Source organism: Cnephaeus nilssonii (genome assembly GCF_951640355.1).
Source record: "Cnephaeus nilssonii genome assembly, chromosome: 15".
Lineage (NCBI taxonomy): Eukaryota > Metazoa > Chordata > Mammalia > Chiroptera > Vespertilionidae > Cnephaeus > Cnephaeus nilssonii.
Window position 1 is genome coordinate 12,050,475 of NC_137086.1, and position 15,421 is coordinate 12,065,895.

At 48.3% G+C, this 15,421-nt stretch overlaps 2 protein-coding genes across 2 annotated transcripts in view; both read right to left on the bottom strand.

Moving 5' to 3' along the window:
• Positions 1-1,977, bottom strand: part of IFT172 (intraflagellar transport 172) — a 35,442-nt gene extending 33,465 nt beyond the window's left edge. Inside the window, exon 1 of the mRNA XM_079792399.1 lies at positions 1,828-1,977. Within this exon, the coding sequence (XP_079648525.1) occupies positions 1,828-1,866 (39 nt within the window). The 5' untranslated portion in view covers positions 1,867-1,977. The remainder of the gene's footprint in view (positions 1-1,827) is intronic.
• Positions 1,978-3,799: 1,822 nt separating this feature from the next.
• FNDC4 (fibronectin type III domain containing 4) lies at positions 3,800-6,905 on the bottom strand. Its single transcript, XM_079792438.1, has 7 exons — positions 6,539-6,905; positions 6,204-6,348; positions 6,002-6,117; positions 5,567-5,771; positions 5,004-5,093; positions 4,547-4,671; positions 3,800-4,380 (listed from the first exon to the last, which is right to left on the bottom strand). Exons 2-7 carry the CDS (start codon positions 6,322-6,324, stop codon positions 4,345-4,347), a joined length of 693 nt encoding a protein of 230 aa, XP_079648564.1. The 5' UTR covers positions 6,325-6,348; positions 6,539-6,905; the 3' UTR covers positions 3,800-4,344.
• Positions 6,906-15,421: the final 8,516 nt, after the last annotated feature.

Consider the following 15,421-nt stretch of genomic DNA (forward strand, 5'->3'; position numbering starts at 1 on the left):
GAATTGAACCCGCCATCTCTTGGTGTGTAGGATGATACTCTATCCAACTGAGCCACACTGGCCAGGGCTAGGCACATCTTTCTTTTCTTTTTTTAAAAAATATATTTTATTGATTTTTTTAAAGAGAGGAAGGGAGAGGGACAGAGAGCCAGAAACATCGATGAGAGAGAAACATCGACCGGCTGCCTCCTGCACACCCCCCACCAGGGATATGACTGCAACCAATGTACATGCCCTTGACCGGAATCGAACCTGGGACCTCCCAGTCCTCAGACCGACGCTCTATCCACTGAGCCAAACCGGTTTCGGCAATGCACATCTTTCTTTTGTTCTAATTTCCTTCTATTCTCCTAATGCCAATCCTCTGTTAAGCCTTCCTGATTTCCATAATTTTCTCTGCAATATGTACTTCACAGGGCTGTTAGGAGGATTAAATGCACTAGGAAATCCTACCTAATAATAGACAAATATGCAAATTGACCGTACCTTCACTATGCCTGTGATTGGCCAGGAGGCGTGGGGGGGCGGGACTTGGGGTGGCCCGGGGTAGCCGATTGGGTCGGCGGGACGCTGAGCTCGCGTCGCCAGCAGCGGCACGAGCTCAGCATCTGCGCCATGGCTGTGTTGCGGCACAGAAGGGGGCTTCTGGGGCAGCGAGCTCACGACCCACCGCGGACTATCAAAAGCGGGGGAGCTGGGTGCCTGTCCGCTCTGGCACCAAGCCTTTCAGAAGCCTCCGCCGCGCTGGAGGCTTCTGAAAGGCCTGGTGCACCAGCGGACAGGCACCCAGCTCCCCTCCCTAAACGTGCATGATTCAATCATGCACTGGGCCTCTAGTAGAACAATAATAGCTAACCTTTAACAAGCGCTTACCATAGACTGGGCATTTTGATAAGTGCTTGATATTCATTTATCTTGTTTTACCTCATAACACTGAGGTAGATGCCATTATTATGCATCTTTTACAGGGGAAAATGACACACGGGAAGGTTAAGTAATTTGCTCAAGTTTACATAGACAATTGGTAAGTGACAGAACCAAGATGCAAATCCATGTATGTCTGACTTCATAAGCCACAATCCTAACTTCTTTACTTATGCTTATTAAACATTCAGTTACGACAGACATTCTTCTTATTAGTTTTGTATTTGTTCTTTGAATTTTGGACGTCCTTTTCTCCTATCCATTTTTTACACTGCTTTTCAGTTCACAATGCTCTTTTGTGTCTATTGCCTCCTTTAACGCTTCCCAGATCCCCTAAGGCTGCTATTAGAAGGAATGCTGAGATAAGGGCTAACGTCTGAGGTAGCGGGACATTTATTTAAAGTAGTGGTTGGCGCTAGGGCTTGAATTCTGGTTTTCTAACCCCTAAACCCAGCCTTTCTTAACCACGTTTCAGGGTTCCTCCCCCAGTACCCAGCCTCTGGTGAATCAGAGATCTCTCTGCAAACATCGGAACGCACGGCGCGGACGCCTGCCCTCCCTCTCGGGGGCTTGCACTGAGCGCGCTTATTTAATTCCGTGTGGGGTGTACGTTCGTTTACAGGCGCAGGAGCCTTCTGAAGGCAGGAGCAACGGCAGCTAGCTCTGGATCCCTCCGAGCCCCAGCACGGGGCCCGGCACAAAACGGATGCGAAATGACACGCAATGCAAGCTGCAGCGGTTAGCGCTCCATCTCGCCCACTGGACGGCATGGACGCAGCCGAGTCGCGCGCGGCCGTCGGTCTTCTGCACACAGTAGGCACTAGACATGATCAAACTTCCGTCCCCCGCTCCTCTGGGGACGTCAAGACGGGCGGGGGAGGGACGAGGCACGCAACTCCTCACCTGAGGGCTCAGCAGGGTTCTCAGGTGCTTCAGCTGCATGACGAACACCTGTCTCTCAGAAGCCACCCGACAGCGACAACTCCGGCGGTTACCGGGACAACCCGTCACGCAGCCGCAGCTACGCCGCTGACGCAAATGCGCCCGGGGCGCACCACCACGTCGCAAAGTCACCGCGTAGGTTCGCGGCGAAGCAAACAAAGAACGTGCGCAGGCGCAGTGCGCTTTAGGGCGGGGCCCGGGTGGGACGGGATGAATCCTCTCCGTTGCCAATCCCGTCGCTGCCTGCATTCAAGATCTAGCCCTTCTCGCGAGCCTGCTGCAAACCGAGGTCTACGTAACCGGAGTCTCTCTCGCTCTCTGATGTACGTAAACCTGGCTGAAGGCTTTCTTTTAATCCTCGCAGCCCTGAAGGAAAACAGGGCCGTTGCTATTCTAGACCTTTTACAGTTGACGGAATTGTATCTAAATGAATTATATGATTCGCACGGGACCACAAGGCATTATAATAATGATAGCTAACAGGGAATACTCAGTGTGTGTCTGGCGGGCTTACAGTGCAAAGTGTTGCACATGCATTATCTCATTTAAGCTCAAAGCCACCTTTTGAGGGGATAACATTATTAGTCCTATTTTACATAACAGTCTGTTAAGGATGAAACTGGGATTCAACCTAGACCTGGCACATTGAAACACCCTTTCTATTCCTTGTCAACTCCTGCTTCCCTGTCTCCATGCCACTATACCCTGTGACACTCCCACCCCAAGAAATGATGTGTCCAGTCTGAGAGATGAATGTTTTGGGACCGGTGGCCAGGGAGAGGTAAGGTAACCTGCTTCCAAATTGGGTAGTGGTGGAGTAGAGACTTCTGATTAGATCAGGATGCTTTCCTGTTTCAGGGTGGAGAGCAAACCAGAAATGGGCTCATCTGATAGGTTAAGGTTGTCTTTCAATATCTGGGGTTGGAGATTGGTTAAGTAGAAAAGATATTGACTTCTTGATCTTTATTTGGATCAGGGTCTCTTTCAGAATTGTTGGGTTAATTTCTTGTAACATCCCAGAGAGATCAAGATTCAGAAAAGGAGAGTTATTCATAAGCCTTCTCTGGAAAGATCTGGAGTTGAGAAGACCTGCAACCTGTCTACTCAAAGTGTAGCATATGCTTTTCAGACAGATTCTGGGTTCTGACGCCTTTCCCCCACAGTGGTTGCAAATGTCAACTGGTATTTCACTGGCACCAACCAATTGGAACTTAGGAAAGAGTAGAGGACAGTCCCTGTTTTCACAGGAAACAAATAGGCGCCAGAGCCCAAATTAGAATTCTTTTGACAGGGGAGTTTGAACCCTTCAACTTTATTTCCAGAATCCTCCTCTGGATATGGTGTCAGAGTGAACATGATGTCATTTATGCTTTACAGTTATTATTGAACTTGACTGAGTGAACAGAGACAGAGACAAAAGGGAAAGCAAGGACGGGGAAGAACAGGCACAGGAACGCACAGGAGGAGCATGTAGCACCGAGGGATCCATTAGGGTATCCATTAATTAGTGTATGCTCTTCCGTTTGTCCCAAGACACTGTTCAGTCCTTTCCTGCAAACTAGCTCAGGTTTGATGGAGGAGTCACAGGAATAAATGGTGAGGAGCTGAGCTGCTGAGGTGAAGATAACAAGGCGACTGGCCCTCTTATGTGATATCACTTTAGTTTCCACCGGGACAGGAAGAATTTATATCCTCTTCTTTCCTCCTCCCCTTCCTGGCCCAACAAAGCCAAAGGAACTAGGGCTCTAGCTTCCTATACTCCTTCCTGCCCCCTCCCCACCCATCCCAGGCTGGAGAATCAAAGCAAACACTTTAAAATGAGAGTTTGCTTCCCGTCAAGTTGGTGGTAGTGCGAGGGGCCCTTGTACTCGGAGGAGAGAAGATGGGGAAACGTCTTCAGCATGCTATACAGTCAGTTCCATTTTGTCCAAGAACCTTTATTGGAAAAATGTCCAAGGAGTGGGATCACCAGCAGCTGGGGGTGCCACCAAGTGAGAGGGGGAGCACCTGAGGCTCCATGGAAGACATTGGAGTAGTGCAGTGCAGTGTCTGTCATTATTTATTTGCTGGGAGAGGGGGAGTACCTACAGAAACCCCTCTCTGAGACCCAGAGGCAAGATGTGGGGGCAGCAGGGAATGCTGAGAGTCCTGATACAGGGGACATGGGGGCTCCATTTGGGACCTAATGGGATAGGGTTGAACAAGTGATGCTCCCCTGGACCTGGGGGATGCAAAGACATACCCCATCTGATATCCTCTCCCCAAGTCCAGGGGCACAGACCCTCACAGACCTACCTTCTGGCCCTGTTCACAGTGGAAAGAGGATGGGTACCAGGCCTGAGATTGTGGGAGTGTCATTATCTTCTGGGATACTGTGGGATCCTTCAATCTTGGGCTGATCACCATCTTAGGCTCTCCCTGACCCCATGCCCATCCCCAGGTTGTTAGTGCGTCTCTCTTCTGGTTCTGTTTCTTCACTCATACGTCTATGGTGTTGATGGATGGTGACTTTTTCTGTGAATGAAAATGACTTGAGTCTCTAAATTTCTGGAAGGAAATACCACCTCCATCCCAAATTCCCATTGGGATTTTTCCTGCCCCTCCTTGCCTTTCTCCCTTTTCCCTGACTGCTCCCAGGGGCAAAACATCACCCTTCCCTCCCTCACAGGCCCCACCTCACCTGTCTTGTCCCCACTGGCCTTCCCTGAGGACTCTGCTCTGGCCCCTTCCCCTTCTCCTTGGGGTTGTTGTTGGAGTCGTTGTCCTTGATGATATCGTACTGACGGCAGAACAGCCCAATTACAGCTGAAACACAACAATACAGTCTGAGCCTTGATCCCAACCTCCCCACTCACATCCTCAAAGGGCAGTGAGATGCCCACAGCTGATGGAGAATCTGAGAAGAAAATCTTTGAGTTCCCGGTGCCCATGCACAAGCACCCCCCTCTTAAGTCTTCCTCTCTGGGCTCCCCATAGCCTCCTCTCCCTCTCTTCAAATTTCTGCTAATCCCTCTCAAATGAGCATCTTCCGACTCCATTTCTCTCACCCCCTTTTCTCCCAACAACCTTCACCACCTCCCACCTTCACTGAGCCCCATTCCCTCAATCATTGGTCCCCTGTCCAGCTGCTTACTCACCAGCCCACATGAGCAACACGACCACAATGATGACCACTTCCCCTGTCTGCAGTGGTCGCTCTCCATCCAGACCCTCCACTGTGATGTCACCTGAGAAGGAAGGACACGGCCTCTGGGTGTGGAGCGTAGCTAGAGAGGTATGTCTATGCAGACAGTCAAGGATGGAGATACTGGGGATGAGAGCCAGGGCAGGCCCGTCCCAGCACTGCCCCTGGTAGCCCCTCTCTGGGAAGCTGTTGATGGACACGTGGTCACAGGCCCAACAAGCAGGAAGGCTACAGGTCAGGCACTTGCTCACGCAGGCTGCAGCTGCTGTGAACTGAGGTTGGGTAAAAGGAAGCTTAAAAGCCCTTCCTCCAAAGGATTCATTAACAGCCTGTGTACGCCCAATCGCCTGCCAACCTGCCTTCCTTCCTTTCCTGGCAGCACAACACATTAAATCATCCTTCTCTTCATCTCAGCTAGACTGTTGCTTGCTTTGGAGAAATAAACAAGAGGCCTAAGTCTAGAGAAAAAGCCAGAGGAGGCAAAGCTTTAGGGAGTGGGGAGTAACAGACCCTCACCTGGGCTCGAGCTGTTTGAAGGCAGCCGGTCCGAACCCTTGAGAGTTCGAAAGTGCACCCGGGGCCCCGGGGGGCTCTCTCCCCGAAGGCCGATGCTCCTGACCTGCACCGTGTAGTCGCTGTCTTCAGCCAGGCCCCAGAGGGCACAGGCTCGAGTGGTGGTGTTCACCTCCCGGATCACCCGCTGTCCTGGGCCGTTCTGTCGCTTCAGAAAGACAATGAGAGAGAAGGGCAGCCTCACCCCACTCCCAGGCCACAGGCCTAACCCAGCACGGGAACACCCAGGCCGAGGGAATGCGGGGGCAAGGGCAGCCGGAGCCAGGGCACACCAGCTCCCAGGTTCTCCCACCGCCGGCAGGGAGCTGGTGGTGGTGGTGGTGGGGATATTCAGAGATCCAAGGACACAAGTTAGGGGAGCAGAAGGGTGATTCATACTTGCTGGGATATGGAGTAGCCAATGACGATGTTGCCTTCTGGGACGTCCCAGGACACAGTGGCCGAGTTGGCTCTGAGGTGAGTGACAGTCACATTCACAGGAGATGGAGGCCGGTCTGTGAGTGCCAGGACGTTAACAGGTTAACAGGTTCCACCCACAGACTAGCTCTGGTTAATTCCCCCCTCCATCTCCTTTACTCACCTGCTCGCACAAAGCCCAGGTCACAGCTGACCAGCAGGAGGACCGTGGGACTTAGATAAGGGGAGAGGGGCATCAGCGAAGCCATGGTCCCCACGGAGTCCGCTAGGAGGCACTGAGGCATCCGCTAGACATCCAAGCGGGGCTCCTGGAGATGGCAGGAGTTGGGGGTGGGGGGTGGGGGGGTCAAGGACTGTCCAGAAAGCCCGTGTGGGCAACAACTCTCCCGGACTCCCCACGGCCCACAGCGGCCCCAGAGCGCCCCCTTTCCCCACCCTTCCTCGCCCCCGCATCACCCAGGCGCCCCCAGTGCGTGGCTCTGCCCTGCCCACACCCACCTCCGCCGGTCCTCGCGGTCGGTCAGGCCTCGGGGGGGTGCCTAGTGGGCGACCCATCATCGCCCGAGTTGGTGGTGCTGCCCCTACCCCATCCCGGCCCGGGCCCGTCGAGGCGGGTAGCACGGGGCCGAGCTGCGGGCAGAGAGCGGAGGCGTAGCGGGCGCTGGTTGCAGGGCCCCCAGAGCTGGGGCCGGCGGCGGAGTCGGTCCGGGAGCTCGGGGCGGTGCGCCGCCTGACCGCCGGCCTGGGCGCAGGTGCGGGAGGCTGTGCGGCCGTCTCCGCCGGCGCCTGCAGCGGGATGTGACCGTTCCAGCGAGCGAGCCGCGCCTTCTGCAGAGCTGGCCCCGCTCGCTCCGCCGCAGCCTGGCCAGACGTTCCGGCCCCCGCCCCGCTCCGCTGGGGTTCCTGCTGCCGTCATTCCCCCCCGCCCCTCCCGCACCTACCCTCCTTTCTCGGAGCTCCTCCCACGACCCTGCCCTTGGCGGCCCCCCAGCTCCCATCCCTTCAGATCCCACGGCTCGGTCCTAGGAGCCCACGGGGGCGATGGGAGAGGCACTGTGTGAGGGTCTCTAGCACCCGGGATTGCTCCTCCCTCCTCGGATGGAATTAGCCAGGAGTGCGGGAGGGGACAGAGTGATGGAGACAATTGTTTCAAGAATCTCCTACTTGTAGACTGCGTCAGCTTTGAAGTCTTTTCTCCATTCACAATGTGGTATCTATTCCTTCAGTCTCTCTCTCATTCTTTCATTTATGAAGCAAATATTTGTTGAGGGTCTCCTGTGTACCTGGAATGTTAAGAGCCCGAGATACAGCGATTATTAAGAGTCCTGGGTTTTTAGGGGGAAATTTAAAGAGCAACGACTTACCTGGCTTGTCTTACCTTTTCAACTGACTGTGTGGCCTTGGGGAAATTGATTAATCCAGGTCTCAGGTTTCCCACCTGTCAATCAGAGTCCAAAACATGACAGGGCTGTAGTGAGGATCAAATGAGACAAGGTTGGGGAACGATCTTTACAAATCTTACAGCACTGTGTGCAGGAGAGATGATTAATTTGCACCAATTTGTTAGTTACTTCACTCATTCGATAATCATCTGATAAATCCTCACGTATTTTCATGCTTTGGCTGAGCATAAGATTTGGAGTCAGAACCTGGATGTGTGTGATCTTCCACTGACAACTTCTGAGCTTCAATTTCATCACCTGAAAAAGGAGGGTGTTAGTATTGTCCTCTTAGTGTTAATGTATCAGGTGAGATACCGAATGGGAAAAGTGCATTGCTCAATGTAAATAAATGTTGGCTGCCGTATTTAGGACAGTACTCTGGTTTCTAATTCTTTTTGCAACATTTCTATTTATGTGGCACTTTCCCCTGAAATATCCGGTTCAGTGTGCACACCCCTGGGGCTCGGAAGCTTCTGTGTTCTTCCTTCTGGGAGGAGAGGGAATTGGGGCAAGTGGGGCACAGATGGCTGGACGACTGTGTGCATTGAACATGTGATCAGGCCATGGCCCCAGCCCTCTGACCTCTGCTGACCCTTTGGCCTCCTGATTCATTCCTGGTCCTAGAGTACTCTTTAAAAAAAAAATTATTAATCTTTTACAGAGAGAAAGGGAGAGGGATAGAGAGTTAGAAACATCGATGAGAGAAAAACATCAATCAGCTGCCTCCTGCACACTCCCTACTGGGGATGTGCCTGCAACCAAGGTACATGCCCTTGACCAGAATTGAACCTGGGACCCTGGAGTCCGCAGGCCAATGCTCTATCGACTGAGCCAAACCGATTAGGGCCCTAGAGCACTCTTGCCCAGGGACTCTCACTGCCCTGGGACTGGGACTGGGTGTGGTTCTGCACTTCCAGGATCCAGGCCACCCAGAAAGAGGTCATTGTACCAAAGAGTAAGGAACTTTGGGTCTTCCTCTTCAGGGGCTGAGGCATCTAGGTGCTTGTAAAGAGGGACTCCAGAAGCTCCCCTGGGGTTACCAAATGATCTTGAGACCAGGAAAGGGTACAGGTAGAGGGCTGGCGGGGGGGGGGGGGGGGGGCAGGTAAAGGAGTCAGGGTGCTTGGGTTACTCGTCACTGTGGCTCAGATAAGGCCCTGAGCGCTGGAAGCAGAGGCAGTGGGACCGAAAGGCTGTGTGGATGCAGAGGCAGGCAGGACGGGGTGTCCACAACACGGGGCCACATCAGGCACAAAACGGTTTCAGCTTGTGATTGTGGCCCGAGAGCCCCCCAAATGGGAGGTGAGACCCTTCTTCATGTTGGCCTTCTGCACTGATTCCTAAACCATTTCTCATCTGGACTTCCTTCCACCTTGGGTTTCTGTTTTCCTCCTCCTCCTTCCTATCTTCCTTCCTGATCTTCTTTCACTAAGAGGCCCAGAGTGCCAAGTGCAGGCTAAGTCCGTGGTGTGTGTGTGTGTGTGTGTGTGTGTGTGTGTGTGTGCGTGTGTGTACAAACACCGTGCCTGCTCCGCCTCCTACCTCCCTTTCAGTAGTCAGGAATGAGGCTTTGGCTTCCTGTCTATATCCTCGGGCCCCTTTCCCTCTAGTTGTCTGGTTATGTTGTAGTTCTGTCAGTCACAGAGAAGTCAACCCACTGACCTGGGACTCGGACAAAGCAGGTGCTGGGCACATTGCTGGATTGCTGAGGCAATGTGATGCTGAGACCATCCAGTAGGAGGGGCAAGCCACGTCCACATACCAGGTGACCCAGACCCATGCCCTGGACACTATACATAGGATGCCAATCCCATCCCCACCTCACCCTCTGTCCTGCCAGACCACGGTCCCTAATTTTGGGGACTCCAGGAGCCCCTTCACCTCACCTCACCCCCAATCTACTGTCCTCTTCTTGTCTTCTGATTCCTGCTTGTTCCCTACATTGAATCAATTCTGACCATCATGGTGCAAATGGCTGGAAAAGTTCAGGAAGTGCTGAAAGTACTAACACTCTATCTGCTCTCTGCCTACACTTCTGTTTCCTTCTACTTTGCTTTTTTCTTAGTCCCATTTCTCTCTTTTACAGATCTCAGTTCTCCTTTCTCCCAGACTTCCCTCTTGAATCCTTGTTGTCATCTTATTCAATAGTAATTTTTTAAAATATGTTTTTATTAATTTTTTTTTTTCAGAGAGAGAGGAAGGGAGAGGAATAGAGAGAGAGAAACACCTATGAGAGAGAAACATCATTGATCAGCTGCCTCCTGCACACCCCCTACTAGGGATCGAGCCTGGTGCCCTGAACGGGAATTGAACAAGTGACCTCTTGGTTCATGGGTCGATGTTCAGCCACTGAGCCACACTGACCCTACTCTCAATAATAATTTTAATAATAATTATCACCGCCCAGCTGGCATGGCACAGTGGTTAAGCAGTGACCTATGAACTAGGAGGTCACAGTTCCATTCCCAGTTAGGGCACATGCCCAGGTTGCTGGTTCGATCCCCAGTAGGGGGCATGCAGGAGGCAGCCAATCAATGATTCTCTCTCATCATTGATGTTTCTATCTCTCCTTTTCCCTCTCCCTTCCTCTCTGAAATAAGTAAAAATATATTTTAAAAAATAATGATCACCTGCATAATAATTTATAATTGACAATTTACTTTCATACCCATTGCCTTCACAAGAACTTGTGAAGCTAGTGTTATTGTCTGTTTTTTTGTATTGTTGTTTTTTTCCCAGGTGGCAAAATAAATCCAGTTTTTAAAAAACCACCCATTTCAGGGTACCATGCTTACCCCAAGAATCAGCTTCAGTAATTCTGGAGTAGTGCCCCAAAATCTGTCTTTTTAAAGTGCTTCCCAGATGACTCTGAAGATCAGCCAAGTTTGATTTAAGGAACAACTGGAAGATCTCCATGCCTACATTGTTTGGAATCCTTCATTTCACTTAGTCACAGTGCCTGAAATTAGCATCCCCTGCAGCAGATATATTTTTGGTGAAGGAAAGGCCTCCATTAAAAGGATCGTGGTAAAGAGTACCTCAGACTCCTTTATACTTTCGTATGAATTACACTACAAGCTCGGGAACTGGGACTTGAAAAAAGTACCTCAGAAGGAACGCAGCTCATCCCTGTCCCCAAGACCACCACTAAATACACAAAGCTGCTCGTGAGTGATCGGCAGGCTTTCTCTGGGATGCCTCCAATGACAGGAAGCCCTCAGCTTTATCAAGTGGCCCACTCCAACGGTTTATTTAGCAGAGTTAAGCCTGGCTGTACATCAGAATCTCCAACGGATGCTTTCAAAAAATAGACATTTCAGGGCTTTACCCCGAACCTACCCCAGAGCTCCCACACAAAGAGCTAGAATCAACTTGCTTTCTTCTTCTTTTTTTTTTTTTTAACACTCCCAAGGCAGCTCACCCACAGAATCACACCGAGCACTATTGGTTTAATATGCTGACCTTCTCTGAGATCAAAGTAGCCATTTAGAGAGAGAAAAAGAGGGATGGGATTTGGGGGCACAGGACTCTCAGGAATGGGGAACACGGAGGGAGCATCTGACTTTAGGTTCTGTTACATCTTGTCTAAATTCCTGCCATTGTATGCCAACTAAAATGTTGTAAATCAAATCCCATTTTCTCATTTCCCTTTTCCCTTTAAAATGTGTTATTTCCATCCATTTAAGAGACAGGTCTCTTAAATCAGTAATTATAAAACACCTAAATGGCTAGAGTAGTTTCTGGTGTGTTTTTTTTTCTTTATTGATTAAGGTATTACATATATGTCCTTAGCCCACCCTTCTCTCCCCGCCCCACCCCCCACCCCCGCTCATGCCCTCACTCCCCTGGTGTCTGTGTCCATTGGTTATGCTCATATGCATGCATACAAGTCCTTTGGTTGATCTCTCCCCCTTACCCCCACCCTCCCCTACCTTCCCTCTGAGATTTGACAGTCTGATCGATGCTTCTCTGTCTCTGGATCTGTTTTTGTTCATCAGTTTATGTTGTTCATTATATTCCACAAATGAGTGATATCATGTGATATTTATCTTTCTCTGACTGGCTTATTTCGCTTAGCATAATGCTCTCCAGGTCCATCCATGCTGTTGCAAATGGTAGGAGTTCCTTCCTTTTTACAGCAGCATAGTATTCCATTGTATAGATGTGCCACAGTTTTTTAATCCACTCATCTGCTGATGGGCACTTAGGCTGTTTCCAAATCTTAGCTATGGTAAATTTTGCTGCTATGAACATAGTGGTGCATATATCCTTTCTGATTGGTGTTTCTAGTTTCTTGGGATATATTCCTAGAAGTGGGATCACTGGGTCAAATGAGAGTTCTATTTTTATTTTTTTGAGGAAACTCCATACTGTTCTCCACAGTGGCTGAACCAGTCTGCATTCCCACCAGCAGTGCACGAGGGTTCCTTTTTCTGCACATCCTCACCAGCACTCGTCATTTGTTGATGTTAGCCATTCTGACAGGTGTGAGATGGTACCTTATTGTCGTTTTGATTTGCATCTCTTGGATGATTTGTGACTTTGAGCATGTTTTCATATGTCTCTTGGCCTTCTGTATGTCCTCTTTCAAAAAGTATCTATTTAGGTCTGTTGCCCATTTTTTTATTGGGTTGTTTATCTTCCTTTTGTTAAGTTGTATGAGTTCCCTGTAAATGCTGGAGATTAAACCTTTATTGGAGATAACATTGGCAAATATGCTCTCCCATGCAGTGGGCTTTCTTGTTGTTTGTTGATGGTTTCTTTTGTTGTGCAGAAGCTTTTTATTTTGATGTAGTCCCATTTGTTTATTTTCTCTTTAGTTTCTGTTGCCCTGGGAGCTGTATTGGTGAAGATATTGATTCAGCATGTGTCTGAAAATTTGCTGCCTGTGGATTCTTCTAAGATTTTTATGGTTTCCCATCTTACGTTTAAGTCCTTTATCCATTTTGAGTTTATTTTTATGTATGGTGTAAGTTCGTGGTCTAGTTTTTTTGTTTGTTTGCATTTTTGTTTTTTAATCCTTACCCAACGATACGTTTATTGATTTTAGAGAGAGAAAGGGGGGGGGAGGTAAATGGAGAGAGAGAGAAAGAGGGAGAGAGAAGAAAGAGAAAGAAACATCAATTGGTTGCCTCTCTTATGCGCCCCAACTGGGAACTGAACCCACAACCTAGGTATGTGCCCTGACCAGGAATTGAACCCATGACCTTTGGGTATATGGGATGATGCTTCAGAGCCACACCAGCCAGGGCTAGTTTCTGTTTAAAGAAGTTTGTGCTGCCTGGCCAACGTGGTTCAGTGGTTGAGCATCAACCTATGAACCAGCAAGTCAAGGTTCAATTCCCAGTCTGGGCACATGCCCGGGTTACGAGTTTGATCCCCAGTGTGGGGCCTGTGGGAGGCAGCCAATCAATGATTCTTTCTCATCGCTGATGTTTTCTCTCTCTCTCTCTCTCTCTCTCTCTCTCTCTCTCTCTCTCTCTCCCCCTTTCCCTTCCTCTCTGAAATAAAAAATATATATATTAAAAAAATAAGTTTGTGCATCTGTGTATAGAAAGTATTAACTAAAGTATTTAATGGTGAATTGCTTTATGTCTCATTTATATATTTCAATTTCATATATGGACTTAAAAAAAAAAAAGGAATGCAGTTTCATTCTTCTGCCTTGTTAATCCTCTCCAAAAATTGAGGTGGGCCTTCTAAGCCTCCAATGCTCCTGTTCCTTTTCTCTCTAGATTTGGATGTGTATCCCTAGCCTCATCTGCCCTTCCTTTACAAAGGCCTTAGCCCAATCCCTGCTCCTCTGTGCCAGTGATGGGCACATCCGTGACATTCTCCTTCATCTTCCTTTTGTGAGATAGGAAGGCAGGAATTCCGTCTTACACACAAGTTCCGTATCTTCCATCTCCAAGATGCTCATCTCTCCTCCTGTCTGCAATTGTTTACTTTTAATCTCCTTTTCTCAGACACTGGGAATCGAACCTGAGATCCTTTGGTGGCGGACTGATGCTCCAACCACTGAGCACACCAGCCAGGGCTATTATTAGTCTTTGTTTCTATATTTTTGTAGATATTTTCTATGTAGAGACATTTTACTTACATTTTTATGTAGTCAAATCTATTAATTTTTATGTGTTTTGCTTGATTCAAGTTTTTATCTTCCTAAATAAATGTATTGAAATAAGGAGGCTTCCATGAGGGCTTGTAAATCTTTAGTTGTAGAAATATTTTTGATGTAAACTCCCCCACACTTTCCTTCTGAAAAATTTCAACTTACAGAAAAATTGCAAGAATCAGACAGTAAACACTCATATGCTTTCCCTAGATTCACCAAACATTAGCATTTTCACACATCTGCTTCATCTCTCTTCCCTCCCTGTTGAATCATTTGAGAGATAATTGGAGATATGATGACACTTGACACAAATTACTTGTGTCCCCTACGAACAAGGGCATTTGCCTACATAACTATAATTATCACACAAGGAAAATTACAATTAAGACAATACAATTATCTAATATACAGACCATATTCAAATTTCCCCAATTATCTCTATAACTAGTGGCCTGGTGTACGAAATTTGTGCATGGTGGGGGGGGGGGCGTCCCTCAGTCTGGCCTGCACCCTCTCCAATCTGGGACCCTTTGGGGGATGTCTGACTGCCGGTTTAGGCCCAATTCCTGTGTAATCCAGGACCGCTGGCTCCTAACTGCTCACCTGCCTGCCTGTCTGATCGCCCCTAACCACTTCTTCCTGCTGGTCTGATCGCCCTAACTGCTCTCCCCTGCTGGCCTGATCACCCCTAACCGCCTCTGCCTCAGCCCCCACCACTGTAGCTTTGTCTAGAAGATGTCTGGGCTATCTGGTCTAATTAGCATATTAACCTTTTATTAATATAGATGTTTTTATTTTCCAGATCCAAGATCCAATCAAGGATAACACATTGCATTTAGTTATAGGTCTCTTTAGTTTCCTTTAATCTAGATGAGTTCCTCAGCTGCTTTCTTTCATGATATGGATATTTTGTAAGTCTAGACCAAATGTTATCTAGAATGTGCCTCACTTTGGATTTGCCTGATTCTTTCTTCATTATATTCAGATTAAATTTTGTGGCAGCAGTATTGCACAGAGGAGGCTGTGCCTTTATCAGCGTATCCCATCAGGAGGTGCCTGATAGCAGCCTGTCCCTTTATTGGTGATCTATGTTTGATCATTTGGTCAAGAAGATGTCAGTTAGATTTCTTCATAGGTTATTCCTCAGCAGTCTTTCATCAGTTTTAGCATCCACTGATGATTCTTGTGTGAATCAGTCATGACTATGGTCATTTTAAAATGGTGATTTTTCTATTTTTATCCTTCCATCTACATTTATTAGTTGGCATTCTTCTGTAAAGAAAGCCTTTCTCTTCCCTCCCTACCCCATCTACATTTGTTGAGTATCAGTATAGACTCATGAATTTTTGTTGCTGTTGTTGTTAAATGTGTTTTAATCCATTCCTGTCATTACTCATCTTAATGCTCAGAAAGAGAACTCATTCTAGCTGACCCCTGTATCCTTGTGAAATATCATATCCACATTAGTATTTAACACTCTTTGCTGTGTTTCTTTTTGGGGAAAAATCCCCTTTTCTCTTATGCAAAGGGTAGCATACTATATTCTTTTTTGCCTTGTGTTTAACTGAAAATCACTCCAGCTTATAAATCTCTTCTTCATTATTATTTACATGCATGTATGTGTATAAGTATAATAGTTTACCCAGTCATCTCCTATGTAGGAGCACAAAAATGATGTCCCAGGTTCACCCTGTACTTTTCCTAGTCCCAATCCTGGAAAAAGCTATTTTCCAAGGAGCTCTAGTTGTTGTTACTGGAGATTGGTATTTAGAAACATAGGTGCTAGGTATGCGCACTGTTACTGGTGTGTCCTTGCCTCTAAGC